A 17633-nucleotide genomic window follows, 5' to 3' on the forward strand; every position below is an offset into this window, starting at 1 on the left:
TTAGCAATGTATAGAGTGTATTTCTTCAAAGTTAAGACTAGTTTAAAGTTATCTTCATTGAAAAGTACAGTGCTTTTCCTTCAAAAATAAGGACATTTCAATGTGACCCCAAACTTTTGAACGGTAGTGTATATGATTTCCCGGAAGCCTTACTGTACTGACTACGATTTTACAACAGTTCAACAATTATTTAAATACTTCCTTAAAATATTGCATTACATATGTACTATGTTTTCTGCACAACAACTGATTTCCATTTATCTCTTAAAATCATGGTATAAAGTAAGATTTTATTTGGCTGAGCGTCAACATCATGTCTGAATGTATTGTATCCAACCAAAGAAAGACTGTTATAGCATTTGTTTCGATGTCTCACTATGGGATGTGCCTCCCCGCGTATTCCTCAGAAGCATTTATCTCATTACGCCAATCTTGATTGGCTGGTGATCGTGGTGCCTGCGTCTAGTGGACCCACCTACCCTTAAATAGCTTAAGCTACAACGCAGACACCATTCAAACATCTCTTCTCGCTTCGGAGCATATCTCGATCTGTTGTACGGGCTAGCTAGCTTAACTGTCCACAGATAAGAGCTGACATCTCAGTTGCCTGACATCTCAGTCGCCGTGTCGAAGGCAGCTAGCCTTCGACCTCACCACAGACTAGAGCATTACCCGACTAGCCGTTCACAGTAAGGTCTTTTTCTCTAACGTGTTAGCACACCAGCTAATGCGTTGTTCTTCTTAATTAGCACTCCAGCTAATGGAGATGGACTCTAATCCCCCTCACACCAGAGGAGACGGTGATCCAGGGGCTCGGCTCTGCTGCTGCAGGAATAAAATTTCGAGCAGGGACACACACCAGGCCTGCTCTTCCTGCCTTGGGCTGGAACACGCCTGCTTGGCTGTTGAAGCCAAGCTAGCTTGTCGGGAAAGGACCCTTACCTGTCCACCAACGACTTGCCGGCTGGCAATGAGGGGACCGACGTGGACGTTGAACAGTGTGCTAGCGCTAGCTGGGGCTCACAGCTGGACCTAGCCACGGCGACCCTGCTTATGGAAGATGAGCTAGAGTTGGATTATGAGGATGATGACGAGGGCACCTCGGAGCTCCTCATATCTGAGGATGATGAGGATCAGGACGAAATGTTCATCCCTTCCGCTCAGGCTGCCAAGCCCGACGCTGTGTCTGCCTCTGCAGGCGAGGACGGGAGTATGCTGGCTTCCCCCGCTCCCAGCATGGATATGCAGGACATGTGCAAACACGCTGCAGCCAGACTGAATATTCCCTGGCCCGTGGTTGTGACGGAGACCACCAGATCCCGTTATGAGGGGAAGAAATTTCCCCAAGGCAAGAGGATGGCCTGTAGCTGTAGTTTTTCCTGAGCTGCTGATGGATGAGGTCTCATGCGGCGCTCATGACTTCGGCCTGGGTGCTGAGAACGATATCAAGGGGTTATAGGCTTCAATTCGCTGTCGCCCCCCCTCGCTTCTCTGGCATTGTATGCTCCCGGGCTCAGGGGGAGTCAGCTCGTATTCTACAAGAGGAAATTGTCTCGCTGTTAAAAAAGAGAGCGATATGTGTAGTGCCTCCCGAACACAGTCAGAGCGGCTTTTACTCCAGGTATTTTCTGGTCCCCAAACAGGGGAGGAGCGGTCTTCTCCCTATCCTGGATCTGCGAGCTCTGAACAAGTACCTCAGGAAATACAAATTCAGGAAGCATCCCTGCTTTGTCTGGTGCGCTAGGGCTAGCGGCTGTGGCTGTCACCAGACAGCCCTTCTTGCTGGGGCGAAGCGAGAAGAGGTGCTTATTTTGAATGGTGTCTGCGTTGTAGCGTAAGCTATTTAAGGGTGGGTGGGTCCACTAGACGCAGACACCACAATCCCCAGCCAATCAGGATTGGCGTAATGAGATAAATGCTTCTGCGGAATACGCGGGGAGGCGCATCCCATAGTGAGACATCTCACTCATGCTACTCTGAGAACCGGGGTTACGCAAGTAACCTAAAGTTTTTGCACAGTAATACATTGTAAGTGCAGACTGAAGGCAAATGCTCCTTGGAAATATTTAAAAGCGTATGTGAATTTAGAATTCTCATTCTATAATGAAGCTCTTTATATGTGCATCATTGCAACACAAATGCAGTTAAAAACTCTTTATATGTGTGCTTTGTGGCATCTGAGATGATGATTGGAGTATGCAATGCGTACCTGCTGGCATACTGCTCTATCCTGGAGTGGGTGTCATCATGAGAGAGCTGAGGTGACTGGGACAGCCTGGAAATGAATAGGGTAATGGAGATGAATGAGATTCAGCATGCTCACACAACCTCATTAACACACAGAGATTCACAGGCACATGCACCCGCTCGCACACACACAGAACCTAATGGGCCTTCACAAAATCACCTAGAAAACAAATCTGATGATCCTACAAAGAGAAAGAGGAGAGTGATCTACAGAGCGGTTGGATGGTTTTCGACAGCCGCTGCTGGGATGAGCAACTGAATGCTACTCGGGTGCTTTAGAGAGGAGAAGAAGGTGATGGTAAAGAGACTGAGTGGGTGAGTTTTTTTGGTTGCATGTTCAGCCAATGGGTCAGGCAGGCAGGCGGACAGGCAACATGCAGTGCAGTCATGGTTTAGTTGGAGTGAGGACTTAGTGGGAGGTGAGTGAGGAGAGAGGGCAGTAAAGGAGGTGTTGTTAAAAGCCATTCCAGTCTGGAGACGAAGTGCTGTTTCTGGTGCCGTGGATACTCACTCATACTGCTCCGGACACATGCTGATGAGGGTGACGGGACTGTAAAGAGAATCGAAGGGAGGGAGGAAAGGAGGGAGGGGGAGATAAGGTACGACAAAACATTTCAGGGTCAGATACAAAATCACAGCAGGTGGAGGAAGAAGTGGAAGGAAAAATCTGTCCGGCAGCTGATTGTCTGGACTCAACAGTCACCAATACATACAATACATACAACACACACACACACACACACACACACACGGTTGTGATTATCCCCGTGACATTATCTAAAACATGCTTCCAAATAAACTTGTGACACAGAAAATATGTAGGCTGTCAGTCAGGTTTGAAAGAGTCAAGAACGGCAAGTGGACATCTCAGCACACTGTAATATACCTAGGTTGTGTATTTAAAAGCTCGCACAGAACAAGGTTGATTCTATCAGTTGACTTTGCCGCACATGTATTTCATTTAATTGTTTTTTACAAATCCTCCCGCGTGCAGAATGATATGGCCCAAATCCTTTCCTATTTCTCATTTATTTCTAGCAGTATTTTCTGAAACAGCATTCTAACAAAAAAATACTGTATATAGAACCTATTTTCTAGTTAATCTGCTACTGAGTACATTATGTTATAAAGATAAGGTTGGTGTGTAAGAACCCAGCAACTAGTGCTCATTAGAGTTTTTGGAAATAAAATGTGGCAAACCAAGATTCTAGAGGCATGTGTCTTGATTTCATAAAGTCTTTTCAAGTTTCTGGTTCCTAGTCCTCGATAACAGCAGCTATTCTAAAAGAAACGTAGCATAAATTGTTATTTGTAGACAAATGGGACACCCTCTAATCTAAAAAAAACACGAAGAGAGGTGTTGTTTTCACGGAGGAGGCTGGCTAGAAATTGGTAAGATAACAGTTGAGGTTGACATTTGTTCGCCTCGCACGTTTGTTCCTATATTAAAGAAGGGAAATTCAAAGGGAGATGTGAGGCTTAGTGGTTATATTTCTCATAGCAGGGTAGTCAGTGTAGTCACACTTCTGTAGCTGCGAGACGAATTTGAAATGTAGCAGGGGATTCACACGAAGAAGAGTCAAAAAAGAACGACAGTCAGAGAAATAGAGCTCGGGGTCGGCAGGGCAGACTGAGCTAACTATTCTGAACCGCCATTTTACTCGCCCTCAACGACATCTTTGCCAGAAGGAAATAGTCAGTGTGCTCATTTTGTTTGTCTGGATGTCAGTTTTCATCTTTGCCAAGAAACTGATAGCTTTATAGACTGTAGACAGTTTTCCTTTCAACCATTTTTTTCTGATCCACATACAGTGACATAACTTTAACCTTCAGATGGATGCACTTGAAAAGAAGTAGTTTGTGGTGAAGGCAGAAACAAAAGTCACTGTAACAGAGGGGGAGGGAGAGAGAAGCACTTGAAAATGAAGCATGAGGAAAAAAATGGGTGAAGGAAATGTAACCAAAGGAAGGGGGGGGGGGATCACCATGGGAGAATTTCGGGTCTGACAAATGTGGCAACAAGTGATTGGTTGGAATGCTTGTTTTGCTTGCCGAAGTACAATAACATGGTGCTGAGCAGTGCCCTGTTCACATTTCACTTCCACTGGTATAGTGCTAGAAGTACAAAAAACTAATCTGAGAACATGTCCAAAATACTAGAGAGCAAGGTATTTCTTCTAAATGAGAAAAATGAGAGAGTTTGACTCTGATCTGAAAGAGAAAATTCCCCATCAGCATAAAAATGGTGACATTATAACAATGTCTTACCAGTAGGCTGAATATGAAGCCTGCGGTAAACAAATGGTAATGGCCCATGGTTAAACAATAAACACTGTCACAAGCTGTAAAGCCCATTTAGAAGGGCATGTTTTTAGACAAAGCTAGCTCAAATAAAGCTACCAAACTTAGGCCTTGAGAGTGCTGTGCTCCACACTGTGTTCCTAGTGGCGCCTTTAGAATCCCTGGTTGACTGTTGACTGAGGAACAACTGAAGAAACTGCCAAAAGGGCAGATGTCTTAATCATATCTTTGTAAAAATCATGCAGTATGTGTTTTCTTGGTGGAATTCTCTAAAAGGTTTCTAAAAATAAATTCTGTCATTTAATCATGCTGTGGTAGTCACTCTGTTGACTGCTTCTCCTTTTTCTCTGTCATGGAAAAAGACCATCTGCGCATGCTGACACCTCTACCAGTCTGTCAGAAAGACAGCTAGAGAGCTGGAAAAAGAAACATGTGTGACAGTGTGAGAGTGAGTGAGTGAGCGAGCGAGCGAGCGAGCGATTGAGTGAGCGAGCGAGCGAGCGAGCGATTGAGTGAGTGAGTGAGTGAGTGACAGCTAAGAGGAGTATTATTTATAGCAAACCAATTTTCTTGGGCTGCCTGGACCATACATCCACCTTTAGACAGTGCTCGCCACCACCATCAATGAGCAATTTGGAAACAAAAAATCATGTAACATACAATTTACTGGGCACTGAGGAGATATTTATTCACCTTAAACTAATTTACTTGGGCACAACAAAACCATTTTGTTGAGACTGGATTCTGGAGGAAAAAAAAGCCAAAATATTTAGCCACTAATTCTCAAATCCATGTTCATGCCTATTAACCTCTCTGCAAGGCCTAATGCAGCCAAGATTAATTTACTCTTTCTGGTTATGCAAGGTAAAAAGCAAAAGCCAAGACCGATTAGAGTGGTTTATTCACATTATCACATACAGCTGTGACGAATCAAAAATCCTATGTGCCGTGAAATGAAGGAGATATAAGTGGGAGGTGAGAGTAGGTGGTGTTTTGCTCTCTTAAGGTGGAAAGAAACAGTGGGTGAATAAAAAAAGAGAAATGATGATACAAGAAGTGGAAAGGAGAGAGACTGCGAGCGAGTACATTAGGGAGGGCAATTATACAGCAGACAATCTAATTTTCTTTTCGGCTCCTACAGTACTTTAAAAATGACAACTTTTTAGAAGTTTGCTTTGTTAAGATGACCAATGGATCCTGACAACGCATTTAAAAGTTTGGGGGGAGATTTTTTATAAAAAATGAAATCTCTTAATGTTGTTAATAATCATACACAGCACAGAAACTGGAATACTTTAAATATTTAAGCATGATATCCAGGATTAGTAGTAAGTTTTTTTTTTACGGATTCATCAGATTAGTATTAGACACAAATAAATGAAGGTGAAAAAATGTGAGCAATCATGATTTTATTACAACAAACACGGCAGCAAGTGTTCTGATGTTTACCTAATCTGTATAATTCCTCTGTTAAGACCTTTCTAGACCTTGTTCCAATTATAAAATCCACTTAAATTTAGGTCACAGTATTCATTTTAGTGACATGGAGATGGCAAACGCCACTTAACTGTGACAGGTCTAAAATGACTGTGGTATGCTGAGCATTTCTTAACACTGATCATATGTTTGAGCCAGATCTTATAGATAGTCCAGACAAAAAATCCAGGCTTATTTCTGCATAAAGCTGTTTGTAGTGTACTTCAGCCTATGGCAACAAGTGGAGAGCCCACAGCTCACAGGAGAGACTCTATGCAGTAAAATAGAAGGAGAAATGATAACCATGAAATAGTCCTACATTCTCCATTCCCTTCTACCATAATTTGAAAAGATCTCTGTGTTTCGCCACAATTCCTCTACCTTTTAGAGGCATTTATCAGGCAGACATCTCTGCAGAAGTCATTTTTCAGAGAGCAAGGGAGGTGAGAATGGAGTGAGGCGGGAAGTGAGGAGGAGGACAGGCAAGGATGGGAAGGATGAAAGAGGGAGTGCAATCCGTCTGAGAGTTGACTGTGTGCAACTGGATGTCGGGGAAAATCTGTGAACAGGTAAGTGCACGCATAAACATCTTTTAGAGTTTTTGGTGCTTACAAGATGCAAAACTACACTGCTTAAAAAGTAAGACGGCATTAGCAGAAAAAGTCAGAATAAGTGACTGAGTGATGGAATTTTCCACGAAATACAAAAATACTGACAGGCAGAGACAAATGATGAAATAGATACATAGATGGATAAAATTTAGAGAAAACGAGTTACAAAGAGTGATAGTCTCGGACCGCATGGGGCAAATGGGCTAGTATTCGAATGTGCCACAATTCAGACACACACTCCAGTGTAGAGGATGAGGAGACTGCCTGGGGCGTCTGCATAATGTGGGCCTAGTTAAACGGCTCTCGAGGGGGATTTACGGCTGGCAAGAACAGGGACATAAATCAGACGTAGTCACTGGGGCAGGTGCTGCAGACAGAAGATCTACAGTGCAGCGGTGGCACCTAGTAAAGACTGGACCGACAGGTAAATAAACACATAAACTGAGTGAGAAATTAACACTCCCCACATACTGTTGCACAAGTGTGTGCGTGTGTGTGTGTGTGTGTGTGTGTGTCAGGCATGAGACATTTAACAACCTGTGACCTGTGGATATTTATGACCGAGTGAGAGATTCGAAAGTTTCAAAAGGCATTCCATCAATTTTACATGTCAACGCCAGTGGAAGCTGTGGAATAATGTCTTGAGTGGCTCTTGAGAAGTAAATTTAATATTACAAGCGTTATCACCTGAGTTATCTTGGCCCGGAGACTTAAAAGTATTAAATGAAAGCCTGAGCTACGAACTGGTAGCACGGAGTTTGTGAGACCTGACCTGACAAGTTGCATTTTGGGAAGTGTAGGAGCCAATGTTATTAGTTTAAAAGACACATTTAAATTAAAAATAAATTATCCAAGTTCTAATTCTCTCTACATGTGTTAATTGTTCAGTTATCAACTGTTGAAAATGCTAAACTTGGTCCCAATTTGTCATTTTTAGTATTTTAGTAGTTCTTTCAATCAAAAGTGATTTTGGGCTATTAGCTAACCCCGCCCATTATAAAACCGCACTTGAACATTAGCTTGTGGCTTCTGGTAGAGCATTAGGATGTGTGTTGGCAAAAACCTTGTCCGAAAGAGGGTGATGATGCTCTGATTTATTAATTTCTTACTCATTATTCTTACTCTTGATCTAACACGATCAATCAAACTCACTAGAGCTCCGTATCTCGCTGCTTTTTGGCAAAGCAACGCCCACTTTCAAGCAATCCAATCAAATTTTAAAGCTAGAGTATGTAACGTGGGAGAAACTACCAAGGGACAGGTTTTAAGGTATCCAACTGATACTGGAAATGACAGTCTAGGCCTTTTCTTTGTTCTTTCTTCAGAGCATTTAATTTATCGATTGCTGTTGTGGATGTAACGAGAATTTCAACAAACAAAAACTAATCTGAAATACTTAAGGATTTGATTTAAATCCCTCTGGTAACAGTAAACTCTGCCACTAATATGTTAAATTACTTAAAGATGCTAGGACTTTGCTTTTACTGTGACTTTAAGATGGCTGAAAGGCATTGTGATGCATGACAGACATACAACTAAACCAAGTGGACTTTGTTTTTGGTTTGGACATCAACCTGTAAAGGAAGAGTTTTGAATGATGAATTACCTGAGCGAATCATCTTTAGGCACTGATCTGTTTCATAAAGACACTTAAGTGTTACTTACGTTTCCATGTTGTCGCCCTCCAGAACTGTCTGGACTGGCAGGTAACCTAGCCGAGGATGTTTGGCAAAGTACTTCTTCGATCGGAATTTGTTCTTCAACACTTTGGTGAAATCACGCATGTCCTCACCTGATGTCGTCTATAAGAGAGAGAAGACAAAAGATAGAGTCCCTGTGTTATTTATAGCAGTGTGTGTGTGTGTTGGTCTCTTGTACACACATAAGCAGCATATCCATTTGTGGAAGAGAATGTGTTTCGTTAATTAGATACTTAGCAAAGGTGTTCATACAGAAGTGGTTTCTGCGTTGTAAGCAAACCACAAATTACCACAACAGTCTGACCAGAGGGAGAGAAAATCCCTTTGCAGAGAATTCAGATAACCACTGCGGAACACACACAACCCCGGGTTATTTTACTTTTTAAGACATTTTTTCCTTTATTTGAGAGTGACAAAGTGGATATATACAGGCCACCAGGACACACTATTACATATTGTTACAACAAAATGGCACTAGAGGCACCAGTCACAGTCGAACAGCATCTCCACTTAGGAAAGGTAAAAACGTTGAAATTACAGTGATCAATACAGCACAGCTCCAAATTTGGCTTCCTCAGTCTCACTGACAAAACCCATTGGAACTATGAAAATGCTACTCCCATATAAATGAAAACCTAATAAAAAAAAGCAATATTGTGGCCATAAAATAAACAGTACGACAAAGATGAAAGAATGAATCTGATTAAATGACTGCATTGAGTCTCACAAAAAAACCAATATGGTTTTTGGAGCATCATTATTCAATATAGACTTGATATTTTCAAAGATATAAAACTGAAATAAAATTTGGTTTGAGCACGGGGAAAAGAGTAGAGGCCTAAATATAACTATGTATGGTATGGACATTTTTAGAGGAAACTAAGAGAAACAATAAAAAGAGAGTTGAAGTGCAGGATTTAAAATGGCACAAGTTGATTCAGATGAGTTTTCATTTGATTTCTGGCAGGAATTACAGATTGGGGTCTTGGCTAGATTTGGGCAATTTGCTACCAGTCTCTTGCTGTTCAATAAGGCTCTGTTAAGTTAGATATGCAGTGTTTATGAACAACGTTTCACGTGATATCACAGCTTTCCAAAGAATTTCTTACTTTTGTTCCACAGCCAGTCCAGTATTGATCTAACTGTACTCTATGCTTAAGGTCACTGTTCAGGCAGAACATAAGCCGCTGCACCAGTCTTAGGTATTTGGCACTGCAAAGCAAGCGTTCCTTGATAATTTGCTTGTATTTGGATCCTTTCACTGTTCCCTTTACCCTCAGACGTCTTCCAGTTGTTTGTGGTGAAAAGCCTGCGGACAGTATGCTGCTGTCACAACCATTCTTCAAAGTAGCAATGGTGATAAGTTGTGACCGCTTTCTGGCAGACGCAGAGCTTAAAATTATGGCTGATAAGTTCAAATATTCGTGTTATCACTGCATGCAATCTTTTGTCTTTTGCTCTCAGTCTTTCACAGGACATTTTACAGCTTCAGGCTGCTGTCACAAGCCTCTCTTCTGCCAAACACACCAGATTTCTGCTGAAGTGATTATTGTCCTTCTAACAAGACCTGCCATAATAGCTGTTTTATCAGCACGGTCCCTACATTCACAATCTCCTCTAACCAAAAGTTTGTCTTGCCTAGTTGCTCGGGTTGTTGGGGAACCAGGTCTAAGAGAGTCTAGGAGAGTCTAATAATGTTATTATTCTGCCCCTAATAATGTAGATACACTGTAGATGTACATTCATCATCCCAGTCATGCTAAAATGTCTAATCAACTGAGCTGGCCACAGAATAGGTCAAGTTGTACGGACACCTAAGGAAGATTAAAAATAATTTGGATTAACCTTCACTGTAATAATAAAATCCACTTTGATTTTAAGATGTGAAAAAAGTCACTGTAGAAGAAATTTCTATTCCGATATAGTTGACAAACAATAAACGCTTGAGTGATTAATAAACCCCTAAGCTGCGTAATAATCTTTAACCAACCCTTTACGTGTCTGTCTTTGCAGCAAAGCTGAAATAAGATCATGTTTTTTTAAAGTCAAAGTGGCAGGCAGCTGCTGGGCATCTTAACTCAGGGAAGAATGATCACTATTCCCTGCAGCTGCCCCTCCAAAGTCAATATCTATCCCATTTGCAAAATTGAAAAAGCAAATTAAAAGACAGAAATGAGAAACGTCTCCACTCGAGTCAAAGTCTGACATTAAGCAATACTGAAACGAGTTGGCCCACAAGTGTGCAATTCCTAACTGAGAAAGAGAGCAATGTTCAATTTCGCCATGCTCCCCCTATTCTAATATTCTTCTCTCTGCATAGTAGTAAAGTGAAATATTGCTTTCTGGCAGAAACAAGTCCTCAGAGAGTCATGAGTATTTTACCATTTGTTCTTGTAAATTCAAATTAAGCCAGAGGTCTGTCGAGACTGTTGATTGTGGAAGAAGTTGGAGAAATCGACTGCATGGGAAGTAGGATGTAGAGGACAGTGGCAGGAGTACGGTCAACTTGCATGAATCACAGTAAGATGTAAAAATCTTTTTTAACAGTCACATTATGGAGACTCACTTCCAGCTGTGGGAAAAAAGCAAGCCCCAACAAGGTAAACTATGATATTTTACCTAAGACCTATGATTATATTTTTCGTTACAATAAGAATTGGTGTAGGGGGGGTTTAAAGTTAGGGTGGGTAGGGCTGTCCCTAGTCAGGTTTGGGTTTGACATGCTTATCACTCATGCGGACTTGCAATACTGTATATGAAACACCTTAGTAACTATACTATAAGGCTTTAGGTCTGTTTTTCATGGTTAGGACTTGGAGCCAAATTAAGGGAACTATTAATGCCACAGCATTTGTAGCAACAGCTCAGGAAAGGCCCATTCTTGTTTCATTCATCTGTTGAAAAAAATGCAAGAGGGTTATGTTGTTGGGGGCGTGCTGGTTGAGGTACTGGTGAGATTATCTAATCCAGGAAGTCCAGTTTGAGTAATAGATTTCAAATTGAAAACCAGTATAAATGTGTTGCTGTAATAACCAAAGTCTGTAAGTGTGAATGTGTGAGCTTTCATTAAATGGATGAGCGGAGTGTGGGAGCAAGTGGAAAGGAGATATGAGATGAGCTGCTGCCGTGTGTCTCTATGTATGTTTGTGTGTGTTACTCACTCACCGGTGTGCAGTACTCCACCATGGGGTAGTTGAGCTTGTGGCCCTTGGCGGTGCGCCCAGAAAAGAAGCAGCTCTGACACACATCGTAGTTGAAATGCTTCAGACTGCGATACCTAGGGAGAGGGGAGGAGAGGAGAGAAAGGCAGGAATAGAGAGATAAGTTGAGTTGGAAGCAAGAGAGCTCATATGAGTCCTACAACATGACTCATCTCCAGGCTATAGTGGGGCCTCCTGCCGAGCTGTCGATATCCACTGTCACTCTGTCACACAATCCTCCACATGCACTTGTTCACGCATGCACACACACACACACAGTCTCAATAGGCTGCGAGTGTGACAGATAGTTGGATTTCCACCAAAACACAAGATGCGTGAAAGCAACTGTTGAGGATGTTTACCTCAACAGCAGCTGTAGCCAGAATGCAGTTTAAGAGCTAAATTGAGACAGGAGCCATTCAGACAAAATAGCTTATGTCTTTTATCTTTCTCTCCTCTCCAGCTCTCCCAAGGTTAGTGGACTGATGAGCTACGAGAGAGTGCCATATATCAAAGGATGCAACAGCGCACATGACACCACCAAGTCAAATGTGCCATTACATGCTGACGTGCAGCATATTACTACGAGGAGGGGGTGTTAATCCAAGTGCTTTTTATAAAGATTTATAAAGATTCCAGTACATATGCTTTATGAAGAAATGATCACTATAATGTGAGTTCAAGCAGTGATTAAAATATGAATGGCAATAGTAAAAATAACAATTACATGAAATTAATTAATAGGAAACTGTATTTATATATAACTGATTATCCATTACTTTTAAACATCTGTTTATTGTTTTTTGTAGCTAATTATTTCAACACTGCACTTCACAGTCAGCCTATCGTAGCTTGTACAGTAGCTTACTACAACTGCAGAAGTAAGTACCCACAAGGGTATATGTACCCCCGGTTTGGAATCACTGATGTCAACCATGACACAATGAGAGCAAATAAGATGACCAAAGAAGATCCTAAAACAAACGAGAGAAATACAACTGCATTAAAAAAATAAAAGGTCAGCATCCAGTTTTACATTATTACTCCTGCAAATGATCATATTAAAACACCATGAAGGTCTTTTGTTTTACTGGCATGTTGTAGCAGAAGCTATTAAGTTAAAATTATTCCTGGCAGGTCCAACATTGCAAGTAAATATGTAAATGTGATGAATGCTCAGGTGAAGTTTGCTTGAACGCGCAGGTAATGGTGCATGTTGAATGTGGCTCGATGGCTTGTTAACTATCCCACTAATTTGATGTTGTTGAGTTGACATTTATCAAATGTAAACATATTCGCTGACACATTATCATTCATATTCTGTTGGAGTTTTTGGATGATCCCATGTACCATGCTTGTTTAAAAAACGACGACAAAAAAAAAGTAATCTACAAAATGCCTGCCATGCATTTTCCATCTTCTTTCTGTCTTGCTCTCTGCTTTTCTCTCCCTCAACCGCTCCCTCTCATCGATCAGTGACAGAACTTGGGAGACGTGTGCTTCATCAAATGTCTGACTGTATTTCTCTCTCTGCTGGCAAAGCAAGGGATCCGAACGGGACAATCCTGCCACCCTACTTCACTTAGCATGGTGTTACGCATATCTCTTGCCACCGGAAAAGCTTTCCCCTGCTAAACTGTCAGTGAAAAAAAAAGTTTTATGATAAATCGACCACAGCTGTTGAACAGCAATGCAGATCTTTTTTTACCTGTTGTTAAGTGTAAGGTAAGATGCCCAGGAACCAGCTGAAACAAAGGCAGCTATGGGTGTGTGAGCATATGTGTGAGTGTTATTGTCAGTCCTGCAAGGTATCGGAGGGTGGTCTGTTATGGACTGTTTGCCAGCCAATCAGCTCTTTGTGAACTTTGTGAATGTGGCCGTGCAATGTATGTTTGTGTGTCTCTCCGGATGGTATTTAGTCAGTGGTGTATCAGCTGTTGACATTTAGATAAATGCCTGCCCTCCAGAGCAGATCTGCCCTTTATGCTCAACCAGGAGAGAACAACACAGGACACTGCTACATTTGGTGTTTGTGTCTGGTCTGTTACATATTGCAGACTTGTCTCTTTATTTTGTGCTTTACAAATCCTGAATGAAATGCTGAATATGAGCATGTGCGTGTGTGTCTTACCTGAAGCCAACAATGGGACACTCCTTGCAGATGTTACACTTGGCCTGATGTTTCGCTGTCTCTGCAGCAGCCACTCTGTGCAGGACAGGAAGCCAAACCATGGATTGGGGCTCCAGACGCATCCAATCAACAAACTGCCTGGGCTCCAGCTCCACCTTATTGGTCACCTGTGCATAAAAGAGGCAGCGCAAAGGGTTAGGAGTTTAGTAACCACGTGAAGTTTAAAGTTCAATAAAGAGATAGATAAATATGATAAATTGAACATGATAGAGAAACATGCACAACTTAATTTGCAGAAATGAATAGCAGGCTGTAACTCTATACTTGTTACCGAAAGCCTAATAAAGATGCAGACATATTTAAGATAGCCATACATATTATAGCGACAATTCGCTCAAGCGCATTATTGCCTTGAATTGAGGAGCAAGACTAAATAACTTTTACGAGCTCCTTATTCATGTTTATTGGTTGAAATATCTAACAATAAACATTGATTGATTTTAACACCCTCCCTGCCCTTGTCCTACACGCCCATAGCTTTGCTGTTAGCTAACAGCCATATTGCTCCATGCAAGTAGCTATGAAAAACACCCACAAGCTCCTACTTTTAACTGCTGCTCTAAACATTTGGAGGTTTAATTGTTATGTAACCTGTTTTATATACATATTTGTGATACAATTTCTAACATTTGCCTCTTTTAAAACCAACCTGTTGACAAGAAGAAAGGACACAAAATATATTTCTGGAGAATCTTTGTTGAACTGCAGATTATAATGAGCCCATTGGAAAAGCCAACACGGGGCGAGAAGCTTTGACATGGCTGTTGTTACAGCTAAACAAATCAAAGACGACCTTTCCATCATTCCTGACACACAAAAAGGGCAGCAAATGCAGCAAAGGGCTGAATAGATTTGAAATAAGAGGAGAGAATAATCAAAAGGAATAACGTTTGTGTGTGTGGATGTTCCCCTGATCCCTTCCCAAGGCTTATGGTGTGCAAGACTGTGTCTCAATTTTATAAGCATATCCTTCTGAAAATAAATCCATGCTACAAAACAAACTAAAAAGAAGCACATTCCAACCTGAATATTGGAATTAGGGAGTGGCAATTTTAATTAATATTCGCAGTCAGTTCGCAAAGACACCAGCGAGTGTTGGTATGTCATCAGGTCAAATATCTTCCAAGCACCAAATATGGAAAAAGTACCAATAATTGCCATCAAACATTTCCTCATTCACTCATGAAAAGGTCCTCATTTAAAATTTGCCAACTACAGACTGTATTTCACAAAGCGTTATTTACAGCTGCCTATGTTGAATGTTTTATGTTTAAAGAGGTGGTATTATGCTCATTTTCAACTCCCTTTGGGCTGGACTTTGGGCTTTTTCACTTTGCAATCATATTACATGCATAAAAAAAGATAAATAACTCAATAAAGTAGAGGGACAAAGCCAAAAAGCATAATACCACCTCTTTAAGTTTTGATAAATTATAGAATAACATGTTTATATTCTAATAAATGATATCCAGCCCTAAAGATCACCTGGGTAAATGCATTTCAGGCAGTCATTATGTTTAATGTTAAGTGAATTCTATGTCCATTTTGAAAACTTGAAAACCATAAAATGGTTAAGTGTGGTTCTATCAGATGGGTTGAAGTGCATGAGAAGGCTTCTGCTTGACAAGTGAGAACACTGCCAAAGAGACTTTCACCCTGATGACATCTCAAATCATCTTTAATTCCTTCACCCTTCCATTTGACCTTCCCCTGAACAATCAGAGTACATCTGTCTCACCATTCTCATACTCTACTCTCATCTTTGGCTTCCTTCCCTCCTCTGTGCTATCTACCGGCAGATTTATAGCACTTATAGATTAATTACCGCAGGAGAGAGATGGCTATAAGGATGACTAGATAGATGGATAGATGGATGGATAAATGAAGGAGAGTGACAAAGGAACAGTGAAAGAGGCCATATTTATGGTGGCACAACTCGTTCATCACAGGCCCATTAAACCAAATGGACTGGTTGACTGCACTGTCACTGGCAGGGCAAACGGACACACAGGTGTCACATGGCTTTACTTGTGTATGGGTGTAAAAGAGAGCGAGACAGTGTGTTGTATGTGTCAATCTGGTTTCTACCTGCCAACTTGGTTTGATGATTGAATGATTAATGAGCAACTGGACAACAGTTGGCACAGCAATTCATGATCTGTGTCTGAAGTCTGTGAGCAATTTGTGTATGTACTTGTGCATGCTCACCTCTCCGTGTGCATGTGTATATCAATATGTCAACAAGAGAGCGATTTGTAGCAGGCAAGGTGTTTGCCTTGTGCATTATTTTGAGAATAAAAGAGAGAGAGAGATAAGGTTTAAAACTGCCTCACTCTGCTATTTTGAGAGGCGCAGCACAGGAAATCAGGGAAATTTATAGCTTCCTAATTTTAATGTTTGGCTCCCATTTATGACTGCTGAAGCATGAGCCAGGGGAGAAAGAGCGAGAAAAATGAAACAGTGATCCCGGGGGGATGAAGACATCATTAAATGCCAGTAACGTCCAGAGATAAACCCGAGGAAAGTGGTTAGCTGGCCACAGTAAAACACTAGAGGACAGCCAGCAGAAGACTGGAGGCCATTTGGAGGTTTCATGGTTGGTCAGCAGAGCTTAAATATTGAAGCAATTTTACAGGATTGAGAGAGGCAATTAGTTTTGGGAGGATGCATCGAAACTTAATCCCCTACAGTACTGATTACTTGGCAAAACCATTATCAGTAATGTCACCAGCTCTAAATATACTGGGCATTTTGACCAACCTTTGGTAACTCTGACTAAAACTTTTGTGTACCTGTCATGTACAAAAAGCAAGACACTGCATTTAGATTCCAATTCAGAAATGTTGGCAGAGACAGTTCCAGCTCTGTTACAATGCAGTGGAATGAATCCCATCTTTTTGAAGCTCATCATGTTTAGATGTTGACAAGGAGTCAACACATGACATCTTCTATGGATAAAAGTGAAATAAAAGCCTGCAACAAATGGCAAGTCACCAGTTTTGTTTGTAACAGATACAAAATGTCTCCGACCCCTGACAGAAATAAACATGATAGGTTAAGTTAAGTTATATGGCTAGGTATGAGGAATGGATTTATTGATTATTTGCTGGGAACGTGATGGCTTATCATTTTTGTTACTGAATTAGCTAATATAAAAATATATTTAGTGCATGTAACAGATATTATGCATAACCTATTAAGAACCCTGTATCCCACCAGAGGAAAATCCTCTGCAGTTGTAGAGAACCAACCATCAGAGGTTCAGGAAGCTGAGGTTCCAGGAAAAACCCGCTAACTCTGTTCCTGGAGAGCTGGGTCCACCCAACTGCAGGATTACCAACAGACAACAAAAACCTGACTCTCCCCAGAATATGCAGATATGCTAGTCTTTCAAAACAAGAAAGACTAGATATTATGGAAAAGAGCAGTTGTAGGCCAATTTCAGTTGAGTTGTTTTAGTTTAATTAGCAAATAACCTGTCCGTTATTTTCTTGATTGAGCAGTTTACGCTATAAAATGTCATTAAAGAGTGGCTTTATTTAATTATGACTTTATAATGGTGGGAAAGCATGAATGCCTTATGCATGCATCCATTTTTATACAACACATGGTCATCCATCTGGTATATTCTCTACAAGTACACTGACACGTATGCGTTCATTGCAAATCTACATGCTTGTGTGTGAACATACGTTCTGGAAGCAGCTGCGGACACTGGGTTCGATGTTGGAGCCTCCGAAGGCGGCCACCTCCCCAAGCTGCCTCGGGATCTGGATGGCTTCATGAAGCAGCAGGCCAAGCTGCCTTTGGTCACACGTGTCACCCGCCGATGCTACCTGGCTGAACAGGTCTGTGCCGGAAGGTTAAGGGTGGAGGTGGATGAGGAAGGGGGGGGGGGGGGGGGGGG

General features: G+C 41.5%; 1 protein-coding gene across 6 annotated transcripts in view; it reads right to left on the reverse strand.

Annotated features, from left to right (window-relative positions):
* Positions 1–17633, reverse strand: part of utrn (utrophin) — a 192022-nt gene that overhangs the window by 23041 nt on the left and 151348 nt on the right. For 5 of the 6 annotated variants that reach the window (XM_046061226.1, XM_046061228.1, XM_046061225.1 and 2 more), the window contains 6 exons: positions 17419–17576; positions 13667–13833; positions 11501–11612; positions 8301–8437; positions 2759–2797; positions 2210–2275 (listed from right to left, as the gene is read on the reverse strand). In XM_046061226.1, coding sequence (XP_045917182.1) covers positions 2210–2275; positions 2759–2797; positions 8301–8437; positions 11501–11612; positions 13667–13833; positions 17419–17576 — 679 coding nt within the window. The remainder of the gene's footprint in view (positions 1–2209; positions 2276–2758; positions 2798–8300; positions 8438–11500; positions 11613–13666; positions 13834–17418; positions 17577–17633) is intronic. The other variant, XM_046061229.1, reaches the window with a different exon arrangement.

Source organism: Micropterus dolomieu, linkage group LG10, assembly GCF_021292245.1.
Source record: "Micropterus dolomieu isolate WLL.071019.BEF.003 ecotype Adirondacks linkage group LG10, ASM2129224v1, whole genome shotgun sequence".
Lineage (NCBI taxonomy): Eukaryota > Metazoa > Chordata > Actinopteri > Centrarchiformes > Centrarchidae > Micropterus > Micropterus dolomieu.